Raw genomic sequence first — 18,298 nt, 5'->3', positions numbered from 1 at the left:
TCCTCCGCCTCCCAGGTTCAAGCCATTCTCCTGTCTCAGCTTCCCGAGCAGCTGGGATTACAGGCGCCTGCCACCACGCCCATGTAATTTTTTTGTATTTTTAGTATAGACAGGGTTTACCATGCTGGCCAGGCTGGTCTCAAACTCCCAACCTCAGGCGATCCGCCCACTTCGGCCTCTCAAAGTGTTGGGATTACAGGCGTGAGTCACAGCGCCCGGCCTAAACTGGGATTTCTTATAAGATATTAGAAATATGAAAACCACTGGAACTAAACCAAAATTCAGTACTGGGAGACAGAAATCAGTGCCTTTTGTCTGTTTCCATACAGAATAATACTGGAAAGGTTGAGGAATAAATGACTATACTAGCTATTTCTATGTGAATATTTTTGTATCATCCATACAAATCTAGTGGTTTCACCGTTAATAGCCTAAGATGACCTTTTTCCTCTTTGACTCACAAATGGGTGGTTTTAAGTGTCTTGTGCTGGCCCAGTTCTTTTCCGTTAATAATCCCCTGTAACATATACATTACAGACCTAGTAAATCTAAATCCCAAATTGGGGCCAGACCTTCTTTTGGACTAGACAACCTTCTTTTGGCTCACGACAACAGAGAGATCAAATTAAAGGAAGTCTATTTACAATGTAGTAAACTTGAATATACACCTGTAATGCTCATTTAAAAATGTTCATGTTAATCTCTTGATCTCGGCCAGGCGCAGTGGCTCACACACCTGTAAACCCAGCACTTTGGGAGGCCAGGACAGGTGGATCACCTGAGGTCATAAGTTCGAGACCAGCCTGGCCAACACAATGAAAGCCCGTCTCTACTAAAAATACAAAAATTAGCTGGGTGTGATGGTGTGTGTCTGTAGTCCCAGCTACTTGGGAGGCTGAGGCAGGAGAATCACTTGAACACAAGAGGTAGAGGTTGCAGTAAGCCAAGATTGTGCCACTGCACTCTAGCCTGGGTGACAGAGTGAGTGAGACTCCGTCTCAAAATAAATAAATAAATAAATAAATAAAGCAAAACAAACAAACAAACAAAACAAAACAAAAAGAAAAACAACTCTTGATCTCTCAAGTCCGCTGAAAGAAACATTTATCATACTCCTTAGGAAAGACTCAATAAGGATTTTAATGATGCCCTCTACATCTGGTAGGAAGAGGTATGGAGAAAGACACTGGTAGTTAAGATTCCCTCAGGAATTTCTTTCTTGGAGGTAAGGACACAAGATGTTTCTAAATCTTTAAAACGGGAAACCAGGAATTCACTTTAGTTGCAGCAAAAGCCTCAAGATACAACCAGAGATACATGTCCAGAGATACATATATATATAGAGAGAGAGAAAGAGACTAACAGGACTATACTACCTGAATTTTCACATATAATTTCTATATGCCAAAAGTTGTAAATGCCACTGTATTTGTTAGCTAGGGACAGCAGAAGAAGAAACAGCTGGGAACTTGCACAGTCTGCAGAAAGCAAACCACAAAGACTCACTGCTAAATACTGGGGTCCAAGAGTATTTAGACCAGCAAGGTTTCCCCACACAGATGCTGCGCTGATTTGCTGCATCTGCTGCTGGAGCTGCTGGGCCATTCTCTTCTGTTCTTTGTCCTTCTGTGTATCAGCAAATTTTACCACCATGGGTGATGAGCAACCCTGTGAAAAGACCAAAACGAAAGGGTCAAATTCCTCCATCTGGAAAAAGAAAAAAAATCTTCCTTTTGGATGACATGCAGGTTACATTCTAATTTCATTCATTGCCAAATGATTCTCATGATAGACACAAGAGAGAAGAGACTGTAATCCCAACACTTTGGGAGGCTGAGGCGGGTGGATCACTTGAGCCCAGGAATTTTAGACCAGCCTGGGCAACATAGCAAAACTGTCTCTATTAAAAAAAAAAATACAAAAATTAACTGGGCGTGCTGGTGTGCACCTGTAGTCCCAGCTACTTGAGTGGCAGAGGTAGGGGGATCGCTTGAGTCTGGGTGGTTGGGGCTGCAGTGAGTCATGATCTTCCCACTGCACTCCAGCCCAGGTGACAAAGTAAGACCCCATCTCAAAAAAAGGGGTGGGGAGAACATTTCCAATACGTTAATTTTAAAGAAATCAGTGGTTTTTTACTTTGAGATGTTCGCTGTTTAACCTTCTGGGCAATCAGATGCTGCACATGCTGCTGGACTTTAATGGCCAAATGTTCCAGCATTCCCAAGCTGATGAATTTTCCCCATCACCTATCTGCTCCCTACCTCCATGGTCTGTGCTTGGTGCATTGCCTTGATAGCCGTCTGTGCCATGGCTCTTGTTGTAAAAGTCACAAATGCACAACCTGGTAAGAGAAGAGTCAGTAACTCATGCATTCATTTATTTCTCTGACAGACATTAACTGAGCACCTACTATGTGCTGACTATCATGCTAGCAATACGGACACAGTCCCTGTTTTCAGGGAATCATGCGCTGGTATGTTCCAACAGGGTGATATGTGCTATAATGAAAAAACAGAGAACCACTGACAGAAAAAAAAATGCCTGACAGGAGAAAGGAGGACTCATATCCTCTAGTTCCTCTTGAAAATAAAAGAAAATGGGAGAAGAAAGTATTTCCATTTTGGCATCAAGGATCTTGCAAAGCACCAAAAGAGAAAATTTTAATACATGACAATGAATATGGAATGTAGACTCCTTAGAGGGGCTGGGAGACAAAAAGAATGAACTGATAGGAGGAGTCAAGACAGGACATAGATATACAGCAGGAAGCAGCAGGCCCAATCTCTTTATCTTGACTGGGCCATGTTGGCTAGGGAATCACTGTTGCTAGTTTCCACCGGTCAAATTAAAAAGATTCCAAGCCCGGTGCAGTGGCTCACACCTATAATCCTGGCACTTTGGGAAGCCAAGATGACAGGATCGTTTGAGTCCAGGAGTTCAAGACCAGCCTGGGCAACACAAGGAGACCTTTTCTATATAAAAAATTTAAAAATTAGCTGGGTGTCATGATGCATGCCTGCGGTCCCAGCTACTCAGGAGGCTGATCCTGGGAGGTTCAGGCTGCAGTGAGTTGTGAAGGCACCACTGCACTCCAGCCTGGGTGAGAGAGAGCGAGACCTTGTCTCCAAAAAAACCCCCAAACCAAACCAAAACAAAAAACCAAAAGATTATTTAAAAGCTAAAACTACCTACCTCGGCTCAGGCCATCAGGTCCCCGCAATATCCGGCATTCTTCAATCTGTCCAAATGAAGAGAACATGACTCGGATGTCATTTTCAGTGCACTTCTTGGAAATCATACCAATAAACAGCTTCCTGTCTTCCACTGCTAAGAGAGTAAAACACAAAAGACTTGAATATTACTACTAAAAGAGGCAATGTGGCACAGATTCGGGAGCCAGACCACCTGGGTTTGAATCCTGGCTCTGTACCATATTTTACAGATTCAAAGACACACATTTGTTTTTCATATTTTTCACATCTCTTTTTTTCTTTTTTTTTTTTTTTTTGAGACGGAGTTTCGCTCTTGTTGCCCAGGCTGGAGTGTAATGGCGTGATCTCGGCTCACCGCAAGCTCCGCCTCCCAGATTCAAGTGATTCTCCTGTCTCAGCCTCCTGAGATTACAGGCATGTGCCACCATGCCTGGCTAATTTTGTATTTTTAGTAGAGATGGGGTTTCTCCATGTTGGTCAGGCTGTTCTTGAACTCTCGACCTCAGGTGATCCCCCCGCCTCAGCCTCCCAAAGTGCTGGGATTACAGGTGTGACCCACCACGTCCGGCTTCACATCTCTTTTTATAACCAATGTTATCTTAAAATTATAATTAGAAGCGTTTAGATGAAATATGGTAGCTTTGTAATCTTGTGAAAGTTACTTAACCATTCTGTGCCTGTTTCCTCATCTAACTAATAGGAATAATCAGGTTTACTTCAAAGGGTAGCAGTTGCTATTAAATGCAAAGTACTTGGCATCTTCCCTAGTCCTTTGTACTGTTTGCTCTTTTTGAGACAAGAGTCTCGCTGTCACCCAGGCTGAAGTGCGGTGGCATGATCATGGCTCACTACAGCCTTGACCTGCCGGGTTTAAGCAATCTTCCCATCTCAGCTTCCCGAACAGCTGGGACCACAGGTATGTACCACCACACCCAGCTAATTTTTTGCAGAGAGGTTTCACTCTTATTGCCAAGGCTGGTCTCAAACTCCTGGGCTTATGCAATCCTCCGGTTTCAGCCTCTTAAAGTGCTGTGATTACAGCTGTGCGCCACTGTGCCTAGCCAGCACTGTTTGCTCTTACTGGCAATACTACTAAAGAAAGAAGAGGTTTTCACACTTGATATGACAAGCGGAAGAGAACACACCTTTCAGTGAGCATAACTGTCTACTTTTCTGACTTTTTTTTTTTTGTTTTTTGAGACAGAGTCTTGCTCTGTCACCCAGGTTGGAGTGCAGTGGCACTATCTCAGCGTACTGCAACCACCGTCTCCTGGGTCCAAGCGATTCTCCTGTCTCCAAGCGATTCTCCTGTCTCAGCCTCCTGAGTAGCTGGGATTACAGGCAGGTACCACCACACTCAGCTAATTTTTGTATTTTTAGTACAGACAGGGTTTCACCATGTTGGCCGGGTGATCCGCCCACCGTGGCCTCCCAAAGTGCTGGGATTAAAGGCATGAGCCACCTCACCCGGTCCTGACTATTTTCTTGAGAATTAAGTTCTCCTCCCTAATTTGTTCATTTTGCCCCCTCATTCCTGTCCAAAAGAAATTATACTGACCAAGTATATTCCAGTTCATTCTACAATGTTCTTATAATATTTCTCTGTCAGCTCTGTTCTTCTATCACATTTTATTTTAAAGAAAAAACTGAGACAACTTAGACAACGGATTACTTAAAGCACAATTCAATTCAGATAACCTAAGAACAGCAAACAAACTAGGCAGAAATCTTTTTTTTTTTTTTTTTTTTTTGAGACAGTCTCACTCTGTTGCCCAGGCGGGAGTACACTGGCATGATCTCAGCTCACTGCAACCTCCGCCTCCCGGGTTCAAGAGATTCTCAAGCCTCAGCCTCCTGAGTAGCTGGGATTACAGGCATGCATAACCATACCCAGCTAATGTTTGTATTTTTAGTAGAGATGGGGTTTCACCATGTTGGCCGGACTGGTCTCGAACTCCGGCCTCAAGCAATCCATCTGTCTTGGCCTCCCAAAGTGCTGGGATTACAGGTGTGACCCACCGTGCCTGGCCTTGGCAGAAATCTTAAGGGGAAGAGTGTATACATTTGCTTACCATTGTTCTTCTCACTGTCAGCAGGTTTCATCTGTATAGGGTGATGCATCTGAAAAGGAAAAATATGATTATTATCACTGTATATTGCTGGCATTCAGAAATACATATGGATTCTAAAATACCAGAACTAGAGCTTTAAAGAGTTTTCTCTGAACTCATGTCTGCTTCACGATGTTTCCCCAGAAAACAGAATGTGAGTCAAGAAGTCAAAATACACAAGACTCTTGACTGAGAGAGAACTAATGTCAGGTAATCTCTGAAGTGCTCCCTTTAGGTCTTCCTTTACATCAATTCCTGCGGCAGTTACCTTTTCCCCAAAATGGTTTTCAGTGTGTGCCTGATATGTGTAAGTATATCCCATATATCAAAGTTACCACATTTCCATTTACTAGTGGGAGTTTTCTTACCCCTGGGAGGACTTTCATGTTGTGAAGAGCATTCTGAGCTTCTAATGCAGCTTTACGGGTGTAAAATGTAACAAAACAGCACCCTGCAATAAATAAGATTTCATAAAATCAAACTTTGAAAGCAGAGAATTCCTAGAGCAATCCTTCCTCCACTGACAGATCAGATCTTAAAAGAGGGCTGGGTTTATTAAAATTAGTTAGAGGGGGAAGGTAGTGGAAAAGAATGAATATGAACATCTAGCAGGGGAATAAGAGATTATTTTCTATACATTTTATTGTTTTAGTCTCCTCCTAGTTAGTTACACTATAAGTCTTATTTAGCTGCTCATGTAACTTCTCTGGAAAATATGACTTCTCTTATAAAGAAAGGTCATGTGCCATTTGACTCAACCTACCCTACTTGGAACACCAGGTGGTATATGAGACAAGAAGACAGATGGGGCTCTATACTTTTGCAGCCTGCAGTCTACCAGGAACTCTTTCTTTCCCTGCTCTCTCAGAATAAACCACTCCCTACTTCGTAGCCAGATTCTACCATATGCCTCAAACATAATTATCACTTATTAAATTATAAAATGACTTTAGAGCAAGCACCTCTTAACATCTTTTTTTGGACTCTTGGTTCTCATCAAATATAATTAAGCTTCTAAAAGCACATGGTGCTGCCACAGATCTGTAGATTTTGTGCTTTGTATCTTTACTTTGGGTAGTAGGAGAGGAAGTATATCTTGTAAATCTTGGGCTTAAATGTTCTGACACTCCCATATTCTCATGAGATACAATATAGATTTTTTTTTTTAAATCATGCTGCAGCAGTTAGAACTATAAATTACTGAAGGTTATATTGCCAGTCATGTTCAGAAACTATTATACTTTATATTTTTAGTTAACCACGCCAAAAAAGAGAACGTAATTCCTCTGCTTCTAGATCCTCTGCTATTAAGCTAGTTTCAATATGATAATCATGCTTGCTTACATTTGCACTGTTGGACAGCTTTCACAGAAAATTACTTGAAAACTGGTAAAATGGAAAATAAGAACATGTCTGTGTGTATATGGGGCAAAGTTAATACCTATCTACCATCAGTCCGGTGAAACTCCACTCTGCTAGGCAATTCTGGAAGCAGCTCCGCCTTTCCTCTCCTGTTCATTTTGTAGCAACAGCAAACAAGTTGCCTAAACAAATCCTTTCTATTTGATAAACTATCCTGCAAGGCCTCTGTAATACTAACAAGAAACCGACGGGTATGTGGACAGTCTTTCGCTTTCAGCTTATGCTAGCCCAAACACTAAAGAAAACTTTATGTGGTTTAACTTCAATTTTATCTTTGTCATTCTGTTCCCAAGGTCAAATGAGACACTCACGTGAGTCTGTCTCTTAAATTTAGAGACCTCACAAAGGACTGCCCAAGACCCAATTTACAAATTATCCTTATGATAACACCTTAACTTTTTAAAGCCATTAAATATGTTTGGATTACAAGATATTACTACTATAAAAGGACAGACTTTTTCCAATAGACAGACAGGAGTATTCTGACAATGACAGAGAGAATGCATATGAAAGAAATTACATATAAAAATCCAATTTTTTGTATCCTGTTAAAAACCCAAAGCCCTCACCTGCTCTGAGAGTCAGTGGAAAAAATAAGATAAACCAAAACCCAAAGCCCTGACCTTTGCTCTGAGGAGGGTTTTGGCTCCTATCCCTTAGGACGTTGATTTCATATACAGCACCATACTGTTCGAAGAGTTCCCGCAAGTCCTTCTCAGACCAGGTCCTTGGAACCTGGCCCACAAACATCTTGATAGCATCAAGATCTGGTTGGTCTGGGTGGTCCAGGGTGCCGTTCATTTTCTTTGAGCTGTGTGAGATAAAATGAAACTTCTATTATGTAATAATGTTGCTTTCCAGAGGAAATTTTCTTTTCTTTAATGATTTTAACTAGTTCTGAGAATGTAGGGGAAAAAAATCCACTTCTTTCACTACTTCCATTCAGTTTACCAGAGTTCCTTGGTTCTCCCTCACCATGGCCACCCATTCCATCAGATGCCAAACTAAAGTCACCATTCTGATTGGGACATCCCAGCTGTTACCAGGGAACTGACAGCGTACATTTCTTATCTAGCATGAGAATTACCATGCTAGAGGAGGAACTTAAAGGGTAAAACTCCCAAAACAAGATCAAGTTTTAATAACTTTTAAGCATAGTTAACAAAACAAACACTAAAAAAAGGCCCACAAAATAACAAAGGACTACTGATTACAAATAAGATTCACAACACTTCAATGTATACAATGACAGGTGAAGTTTCCTTTCAGTAGAAGTTAGAACAGAAGCACTTGATTTCCAAGGCTTAAACTAAGGACTAGAATGCTGGCCTTTGAATGTAGCTGACTCATGTATAATCATAATGCTCTTAAGTTAGGTCTCCAGACCAAAACAGAGCTCCATCTCTTAAATTTCCAGATGATTGTGCAACGAACATAAACAATGTTACCATCATTTTAGATTTTCTGTTTCTGAGTTATCCAATTTACTGCTATTACTCTAAGACCAGTTAAGATTCCCTTACTGAGGGCAACCATTTTAACGATCCCCAGTTTCTCTAGTCCTATCACATTGTACTTGTAATTCTCCTATTTCAGTTTTATTACCTTTAGAACCTGAAGGATAATCAGCTATGTTAATACCTTCATTCCTACCCTGCCACTGTAAACAACCTAGGTGAATTCTTACACTATAGATGTTTCCACTCAGAACATACCATCTTGTTTTTTGTTTTTTGTTTTTTTTTTTGAGATGGAATTTCACTCTTGTTGCCCAGGCTGGAGTGTAACGGCCCGATCTCAGCTCATGGCAATCTCCACCTCCTGGGTTCAAGCGATTCTCCTGCCTCAGCCTCCTGAGTGGCTGGGATTACAGGTGTCTGCTACCATGCCCAGCTAATTTTTGTATTTTTAGTAGAGACAGGCTTTCACCATGTTGGCCAGGCTGGTCTCGAACTCCTGACCTCAGGTGATCCACCCGCCTCGGCCTCCTAAAGTGCTGGGATTACAGGTGTGAGCCACCGTGCCTGGCCTCATACCATCTACTTCAAAGTCCTTTGTCCTATTTGTTTCTAAATTTAACTCTGAACATTTATCTAAACCATTAATAACTTAAATTCCCAATATCTAGCACTATTAGCTTTTCTATTAGTATTTGCTTAATCTAAAAATCATATACAAAAATTGCCAGGTTCTAATATCCAATCCCAAATAACATGCTAGGTTTTTTTTTTTTTTTTTTTTTTTTGAGGCTGACTTTCGCTCTTATTGCCCAGGCTGGAGTGCAATGGCATTATCTCAGCTCACTGCAACCTCCTCCTCCCAGGTTCAAGGAATTCTCCTGCCTCAGCCTCCCAAGTAGCTAGGATTAAAGGCATGCACCATCATGCGTGGTTAATTTTGTATTTTTAGTAGAGATGGGGTTTCATCATGTTGGTCAGGCTGGTCTCAAACTCCTGACCCAGGTGATCTGCCCACCTCAGTCTCCCAAAGTGCTGGATTACAGGCGTGAACCACTGCACCCAGCCAATGTGCTAGTTCTCTTTAAACAACAACAAAAAATCATTTTTCCACCATTGCTATCTTCTGAATAGTGTCTGAAGATCCTTAAGAATGCTAAATCTATGAAAGTAGCTCACCTTCTTTTAATTACTATATATTTCTTTTTTTTTTTTTTTTTTGAAATGGACTCTCGCTCTGTCACCCGGGCTGGAGTGCAATGGTGCCATCTCGGCTCACTGCAACCTCTGCCTCCTGGGTTCAAGTGATTTTCCTGCCTCAGCCTCCCAAGTAGCTGGGATTACAGGCACGTGTCACCATGCCCAGCTAATTTTTGTATTTGTAGTAGAGATGGGGTTTTGCCATGTTGGCCAGGCTGGTCACAAACTCCTGACTTCAGGTGATCTGCCTGCCTCGGCCTTCCAAAGTGCTGGGATTACAGGCATGAGCCACCGTGCCCAGCCTATTTCTTTATTTTTTATTTGAGACAGATTCTCTCTGTTGCCCAGGCTGGAGTGCAGTGGCGTAACCTCAGCTCACTGCAACCTCCACCTCCCAGGTTCAAGTGATTCTCATGCCTCAGATTCCTGAGTAGCTGGGATTACAGGTATGCGTCACCATGCCTGGCTAGTTTTTGTATTTTTAGTAGAGCTGGGGTTTAGCCATGTTGGCCAGGCTGGTCTTGAACTGAGCTCAAGTGATCCACCTGCCTTGGGCTCCCAAGTGCTGGGATTACAGGCCTGAGCCACCATGCCCAGCCTTGAATCTTTTATAATTCAACACTTACAGGGGTTATTCTCACATCACCTTTGATGACTCTAGCACTATCTAAATTCAAAAGCTGTAAGACAAAAGGCATATACACCAATTCCTGACCCTCTGTTTGTGAAGGCTCCCCATATTCTTCCAGGTTAACTAATCAGCTACAATCCTAGGACTCCAACAGTACTAAATTTCCACCTTCGTTGTGGAAATTTTAGCATTAAAATTATGCTTAACACCTTTGAACATAATCAGGCTATATCCACCTCTTCCCAATTAAACTCACAGCTCCTTGCAAGCAGAAACCATTTTATTTCCTGTTCATTCTTGTAAACACACCGGGTATAGTATCCGGTTCAAAGTAAGCACTCAAATGTGTGAAAGGACAAATTTCTTAAGTTTCAACAGTTCCCATTTAACCAATTAGCTCTGATAAAAATGAGTGCTGCGCACAAAAAAAGATCAGCTGTTATCTCCTATGATTATTTGATTGCCACAAGATTAATACGCCTTTTTCTTTTAAAGACAAGGTCTCGCTCTGTTGCCCAGGCTGGAGTGCAGTGGCATGACCACAGCTAACTGCAGCCTTGACCTCCCAGGCTCAAGTAATTCTCCTACCTCAGCAATCCCAGTAGATGGAACTACGGGTGTGTGCCACCACACCTGGCTAGTTTTTAACATTTTTTTGTAGAGAGAAGATCTCACTATGTTGCAAGAGCTGGTCTGAAACTTCTGGGCTCAAACGATTCTCCCACCTCAGCCTCCCAAAGTGCTGGGATTATAGGCATGGAACTACTGCGCCTGGCCTATTTTCTTTTGAGTGTTTCAGATGGCATCATTTAACTGGTTTTCCTGTAATCTGTTAATTTAAAACGTGTGGCAGGTCATGGCAAAAACATAATGTGACTGCTTTTAAACGCTTAATCCTAATGTTCCAACAGAAACCAGCTACCATGATGAAAAAAAGCCCTATGGCCAGGCATGGTGGCTCATGCCTGTAATCCTAGTAACTGTGGGAGGCCGAGGCAGGCAGATCACTTGAGGTCGGGAGTTCGAGACCACCCTGGCCAACATGGTAAAACTCCGTCTCTACCAAAAAATACAAAGCAATTAGCTGGGTGTGGTGGCGTGTGCCTGTAATCCCAGCTACTCGGGAGGCTAAGGCACGAGAATCGCTTGAACCTGGGAGGTGGAGGTTGCAGTGAGCTGAGATGGGGCCACTGCACTCCAGCCTGGGTGGCAGAGTGAGACCTTGTCTCCAAAAAAGAAAAAGCAGCCCTATCGCTAGTGAAACACTGGCTCCCTACAACCTGTCCCGACAACTTTAATTACCAGTTGTGATAGCATTTTACTAGAATGTTGCTAATCTTTCATTCTATTTCTATTCTAGAGACGGTTAACAAAGAACCCCAATGGTGCCCAGAATACGTTTTGATAAGGAACAGCTATTTCTGAAAAGCAGTTTTATCAATCTGTATTACACTGGAGGCAACTGCTCCCAGACTGCCCCTTCCCTCTGTTGTTTGTGTGCCAATTCTAAACTTTTGCATCCTGTTTAGTGCTAAAGTATAAACACAAGTCAATATATGTAAATTACAGTTTACCCAAAAGTTTAGCAGGGACTCAAGATTCTAGAGAAATGTCATCCTTTGCTCTTCTTTAGCTCTCCAAATCCTTCTCTATTTTTCCAGGTCTACCTACACCATGAACCTCCCCTTCCCTGTTTATATACCAATTCAATAGCCAGAAGACTCCCGTAGAGTAGCGCTGTTCAAACTATGGCCCAAGAGGCTGGGCACAGTGACTCACCTGAGGTCAGGAGTTTGAGACCAGCCTGAACAACATGGTGAAACCCCGTCTCTACTTAAAAAAAAAAAAAAAAAATTAGCTGGGCATAGTGGCACGCACCTGTAGTCCCAGCTACTTGGGAGGCTGAAGCAGGAGAATCACTTGAACCCGGGAGGCAGAGGCTACAGTGAGCCGAGATCGTGCCACTGCACTCCAGCCTGGGCAACAGAGCAAGACTCCATCTCAAAAAAAAAAAAAAAAAAAAAAAGCGCATACAGACAAGGTGTCGCCTAAGGACCAGGGGCAATCTTCAAACTTAACTCTTTAGAAATTTTTACAGAACTTAGACTGAGCAATTTTGTATTTATTCAGTCTAATAATAATAAATGTAAAATACAAGCTCATACCTTATTTTTTCCCCACCTCATTTTCACTGTATTTTACAAGGAAGTGGGGGTGGGGAGAGATATGGTCCTTTACCACAGCTTGAGAAGCACTACCAAGGTATAGCAACAACCCGCATGTATACCCGTGTGTATGTAATAAGCAGTCACAAACTTTCTCTGATATTGTGTCTGAAGAGAAACAACAACATTCTCCCTCTTCCACATATACTTCTAATATGCATGTTGTCATTAAGATTAAAAGTAACCATTGTATTAAAAAAGCCATCTGGGTACACACCAGCTTCCACATCATCCATTTACTCTATGTATCATTAAATACATTCTCAAATTTGTACCTTACTTCCCCATTCAATGGAGAGTTATGTGTATTTATCATCTCCATTCAAGAACCAGTGAATTCAGCAGTTCCCTGGAGAAGTATCTATAGTGTCCCTGTCATTCCTAAGAGGCAAGTCTATGGAAATTCCTATTTCCTGGGGCAGTGCTGCCAGCCCTGACCTGGGAACAGGATAAAAGAAAGGCAAATCAGGGCCTGCAAGAATGTGAAGAGGAGGAAGATCAGAAAGTGGCAAGTGTTTTAGGGGAAAGGGATGAAACCTACCCCCTCTCTTTTTATGTTTCTACTACTGGCAACAGAAGCAGTAATAATAATACCTGAGGAGGCAGTTGCTCTCATTGTTGCTTCTGCTGCCATTAAGAATGAGCAACTATGAAAATTCAGGCCAAGAGTCTACTTCGTCTACCTTGATTTCTGCTGAAACATACTATGAGAAAATGCAATAGGGATACAATTGGGAAGAGACACAAGAGGGAACAACAAAGAGCTGTATTTTCAAAGTATATATTTGTTAAAAATTCTTGAACACTCTCTTCTCTTTCTCTCTTCCCCTCTCAAAATTTCCCCACCCCAGGCCTATCTCAGGGGCAGCACAAATGTTCTATTCCAAATTTTTCCCATCCTCTGGCCCCAAGTGACTAAACCATGGGGTGGGTCTTAACCCAATGGCAAGCTGATCCACTGGCTGGCCAGAAACTTAAGACCCTTGACCTATGCTTAAAACAAAAACAGGCCTGGCCAATCAAGCTCCTTTATAGCTGCACTGAGCAATACAATAGCCACTAGCCACAAGTGGCTATTTAAACTTAATTTAAAAAACTAAGTTCTTCAGTTGCACTTGCCACATGTGGCTAGTGGCTACTGTATGAGACAGAGACAGAACATTTTATAGTTGTTGTTGTTGTTTTTGTAAAGACAGGGGTCTTGCTATGAAGCCCAGGCTGGTCTCGAACTCCTGGCCTCAAGGGATCCTCCCATCTCAGCCTGCCAAATGCTGGGATTATAGGCACGAGCCACTGCTCCCAGCTGCGATACAGAATATTTTCATCATCACAGAATGTTCTATTTGACAGCACTGCTTTACAGAATCTGGAACTGGTTAACAGAAACAGGCAGTTAGTAGTGAAGTCAGAAGTGGAAAAGTTGCAACTAGAGATAGCATGGGTTAAATGGAGAAGCTCAAAGTGCTGTGGTCAAAAGATAATGGGTCATGCTACAACAAAGACCTTGAAAACATTATGCTAAGTAAAAGAAACCAGTCACAAAAGGCCACATAGTATATGTTACCATTTATATGAAATGCCCAGAACAGGCAAATCTACAGACAGAAAGTAGGTTGGTGGTTGCTTAGGAATGGGGATGGGGGAAGGGGGACATTGGGAGGAAGAGGGGAATGGTTGCTAATGGGTACAGGGTTTCTTTTAAGGGTGATGAAATGTTCTGCAATTAAATAGTGGAAATGGTTACACAACTCTGGAATATACTAAAAATCACTGAATTGCTCACTTCAAAGGGTAAACTTTATAGTATGTGAATTATGTCTCAATGTGAAGGGGAGGCAGAAGGGATCCGAAGAAAGGTCATGTTGCAACCAAAGTTATAAGGTAGTTAAGAGTAGAAAGGAGGTACATGTAGAGTGAGCAGGTGTATATCCTGGGGTCAGAAAGATACAGTTTCTAGGTCTTCTAGCTGCAGAGCTCCTGATTAGATTACAGTTCAGTCCACCTGTGTCCTTATAAGAAAGCCCTTGCATATATGCTAGCTTGAGTGGACATCTGTTCCTTGCAGCCAAACAAGACCTTCAAACGGGACCTGTTTAAAAATAATTCCTGAAACCTTTCATTATTAATTTTTTCACTCCCCCTTTCTCATTACCTGTTGACTTCCCTTTAATTATACAAATAGAAAAAATTCAGATACTTACCAATCCCTCCACCTCCCCAGCAGGCAAAAATACTTGTTGCATTCCAAACTTCTGCCACCACCCACCCTTATACAAGGTCCCTCTGGCTCACATACAGTGCTGTGGAAAAACTGGAACAGAAGTGCATGAGAATAAAAAGGGCCCAGAAACACTGGCCTGAGTTACTTACCAGCTGCTCCCTAGTGAGAACAAGACAGAATAATACATTTATGCTGTGAGAAAGTTAATTTTCATTTGGATAAAGGTCAATCTTCCTATCACGTGGGGTGTTAGGTACTAGAAAAAGCTATCTCTAAGGACAATAAAGACAATAATAATTGAAAGTCACCATCCAACAACAGAATAGCTAACAATATGTTTTTAAAGGTTTTCAGCCTTCTTCCCTGAGGTATGGAGATAAGATCTGGAGATCTTATCTCTGCAATCATCTTTAATATCATTCATTCAACTGTAATTCCCAAGCTTTTGCTATAGTGCCAGATACTACACACTATAGGGCTCTATAAGACTGAGCAATATGTGCCCTTGAGGCAATGTCACTGAAAAAGTAGAAGGGCACAACTATAATCCTCTACAAATCCTATAAAGGAATGTTTAAAAGTTCTATGAAAGAAGTGGCTAGTATGATTTTACTTTATTTGGAGGAGGCGGAGGTGTGTGTGCAGAGATTTCAGCTGCATAGAGTAGGCAACTAGAAAAAGTGCTACATGGCATGGAGGAAAGAGGCCTAAGGGTGATGAAGAAATGTAAGGACTGAGGAGAGATGGGAAGAGTGGGATAACATCAGAAGGGAGAAAAAGGACTTGAGAAAGTTGTGGGCAGAGTACAGAAACAGAGAAGAGATCATACTAGAAAGCTGACTAAGAATAAAGAGGTAGGTCAGAGAGACCCAGTGAAGGGCTTTCCATGTTACAGACAGGCTTGGAGTTTATTCCAAGATTTTAGATTAAGTGAATGATCAGATCTGTCCTTTTAAAAGATACCTAAAAATAATCTAGAGGATGAAATAAGGCAGGGAACATGGAGATCAGAAGGCTCTTGCATAAACTAGTACCTAAGATTAGCACCCAGTCTCAGCCAATACTGAGGAATTTTGGGCCAGGATACACTAGGATCTGGAGTTCACTTGAACTCCAAGGAGGAGAGGAAGAGAAAGAAACTAACAACTCTTGGGTTCTAGTGAAGACAATATGGGAATTACTTTTTGTAGGGAAGTCTCTAGATGAAAGTAATCAATGAGCAGTATTTAGAATAAAGTCATAGACCTCAGAAGACATTTGGGGGAACAGAGATCTGAGAAGCAGAGAAGCACATCAGTGTCCCCTTAAGCAATGGGAGAGTGAAAAGAAAAAAGTGTGGAACACAACTCATGAAAATATCCATATCTTAGGGTGCAGGCAAAGTAAGAAGCACCAGTGGAAGCTTAAGAGTGATCAATGAAGAATCAAGAACATTGGCTAACTGTTCACTGATACTAGAGGCAGCCTGGTCTAGTGGGCAAAAATAAAAAAGACCTTTACTTTTACACTTGTACTTCAGGCCCAACACTGATTACTATTTGTCCTCAATCTCTCTGTCAACTGGGTTTCTTCTGTTTAAAATCGGGACAATAGCCTACGCCCAGGCACCCTTGCAAAGCTTTGAAGATGGGTGACTAAAACAGATGCAAACGCACTTGGAAAAAATGTTGACAATCCATTCCCCGACTGACTCTGAGAATGACCTGTGTTAAGTCCACTAGCTCTCGAACTTTAGTGTGCACGAAAAACATGCTGGACACTTGTTTCTAGAGTCTTGGGGGTCCTATTCTAGAATAAAAACATCTGAATTTTTAAGTTCCAGGTGACTTTCATGCAGTGGTCCATGGTCCAGATTTAATGGGATACTGAATGAGTCCAATCTCTTAAAAGAGTAGAAAGCAGGCTGAGAAGAATGCTGTGTCAATGCTGGCTTGAACACCAGGCAGTGGAAAAGCACAGGAAGTGTTACAATGAAAGACAATTTCAGCAACAGTCTTGTTTCTAAGGATCATAAATCCTGGGACATGGAAATATCCTTATTATGTATTAAATCTTTATGATGATATTCACTGTAATTTCACCTGTTACTGCTAAAATAAAATTTTAGTAGTAAAGAACTCTCATAAAAAGACATTTAAATTACCGTAATTTTGGAGACTACAGAGGAGGCATAAGATCCATTTCAAAAGAGTAAGACAGGCCAGGTGCCGAGGCAGCAGGATAGCTTGATACCAGGAGTTCAAGACCAGCCTGGGCAACACAGGGAGACCTCATATCTACAAAAATTTTAAAAATTAGCCAGGTGGTGGTGCATGCCTGTGGCCCCAGCTACTTGGGAAGCTGAGGCGAGAGGACTGCTTGAACCCAGGAGGTTGAGGCTACAGTGAACTGTGACTGTGCCACTGCACTCCAGCCTGGGCAACAAAGCAAGACCCTGTTTCAAAAACAAAGAGAGAAACAGCTAACTTTGAGCCCTGCCCCCCAACTATTCCACAAAGAACTGTTTGGTAGCTACTATTACCCACACCTGTTACATCTAATCCCAGGGTAGATTGATTTGCACATGGGGGCCTAACCTCAAAGACTTGCATTAACACCTGTTACCTAGAGAATATTCTACCATTTAATATTCCTGGCTTTGAATAACCTAAAGCTCATTTGCTGGAGGTTCCAAAATACTCTGAAGCCTGGTTACAGTGACTCAAATCAGGGGTTGGAAATGTGTCCTTCTCTACAAAGTCCAGAATTCAGGTTCCCAGCAGCTACAACTCAGGGCTAGGTTAGCATTTTGGCTGTGTACAATAGCAGTTCTTGGACAGTACTGCAAGCTAACAAGGTTTCTCATTCTCACAATTTATTTGGGTAAATTGCCGATCAAGATTGATCCAGTTTTGCTTTTTTTGGAGGGTAAAGGACAATTTGATGTTCCTAAAATCATGTGCTGAGCTGTATTTTCAATTAGACTCGGCGGGGGTGGGGGGAATCAAGGTCCAGGATTGCACTTTGTATGTTAATACAGAATGTTGTAGATGATACTAAACACACTGACTGTAGTTACCAGTCTTCTCTGTGATATGAGACTAAGAATCCAGTAATTTAAAATAATAAAATACTTCCTTCCCAAAAGATTATTTGAAATTGCATGTCCAACCCAAAGCGACAATGCTATAGTTTTAAAAAAAATACCTTGTAATCTATCACATAGGAAAACACTACAGCTTAAAGGAATTGGAGCTGGCACACTTGAGCTGATGCTGCTGGTCATATATCAAGTGCACCTTTATGTAGATAACTTAAAGCCTTGAGGAAATAAGCAGTAATGAGATAGACTACAATTGAAAATAATAGCATGAGAGAATTCAGGTTGTTTTGGCTTTTCCCATTTTTTTCTTCCCCTTCTTAAAAAAAGGAACCAATTTCATCAAATAAAGAAAACAGCCCAGTTCCTCTGCTTATGATTAAAATTAGACAACAAAAATACTTACACGGGACTGGAATTCAAAGAGCAATGATCCACCATCATTTCTGGAAGGAAATCCAACTTAAACGCAGCCATCACCTCACTCTCCCCTTCAGAAGCCAATGATATTAACTTGCTGCACTTGTCTGATCCACAAATACACACAGCTTTAGCTTCCTGGGCCCCACAAAAAACACAAAGTGGAAACAGGAGCTCAGGGAAACCAGCAATAAGTGCCACAGAAAGAGGCAGGACTGGGGAAGGGGTAGGGAAAGGGAGTATTGGATTAAAATCGGGATGTGACCATGTGAAGGGAGGCTCAGCCCAGCACACAATGAAAGTGCTGATGCGCCAGGCTT

At 41.8% G+C, this 18,298-nt stretch overlaps 1 protein-coding gene across 46 annotated transcripts in view; it reads right to left on the bottom strand.

Annotated features, from left to right (window-relative positions):
- CELF1 (CUGBP Elav-like family member 1) overlaps positions 1-18,298 on the bottom strand; it is an 86,878-nt gene that overhangs the window by 15,244 nt on the left and 53,336 nt on the right. For 29 of the 46 annotated variants that reach the window (XM_063727914.1, XM_024254514.3, XM_024254515.3 and 26 more), the window contains 7 exons: positions 17,965-18,116; positions 7,369-7,556; positions 5,692-5,774; positions 5,285-5,333; positions 3,193-3,327; positions 2,262-2,341; positions 1,507-1,668 (listed from right to left, as the gene is read on the bottom strand). In XM_063727914.1, coding sequence (XP_063583984.1) covers positions 1,507-1,668; positions 2,262-2,341; positions 3,193-3,327; positions 5,285-5,333; positions 5,692-5,774; positions 7,369-7,556; positions 17,965-18,035 — 768 coding nt within the window. In that variant the 5' untranslated portion in view covers positions 18,036-18,116. 46 annotated transcript variants of the gene reach the window in all.

The sequence above is a fragment of the Pongo abelii genome, chromosome 9 (genome assembly GCF_028885655.2).
Source record: "Pongo abelii isolate AG06213 chromosome 9, NHGRI_mPonAbe1-v2.0_pri, whole genome shotgun sequence".
NCBI lineage: Eukaryota > Metazoa > Chordata > Mammalia > Primates > Hominidae > Pongo > Pongo abelii.
Note: the sequence above shows the minus strand (reverse complement) of the source record. Positions and strands in the feature narration are given on the sequence as shown.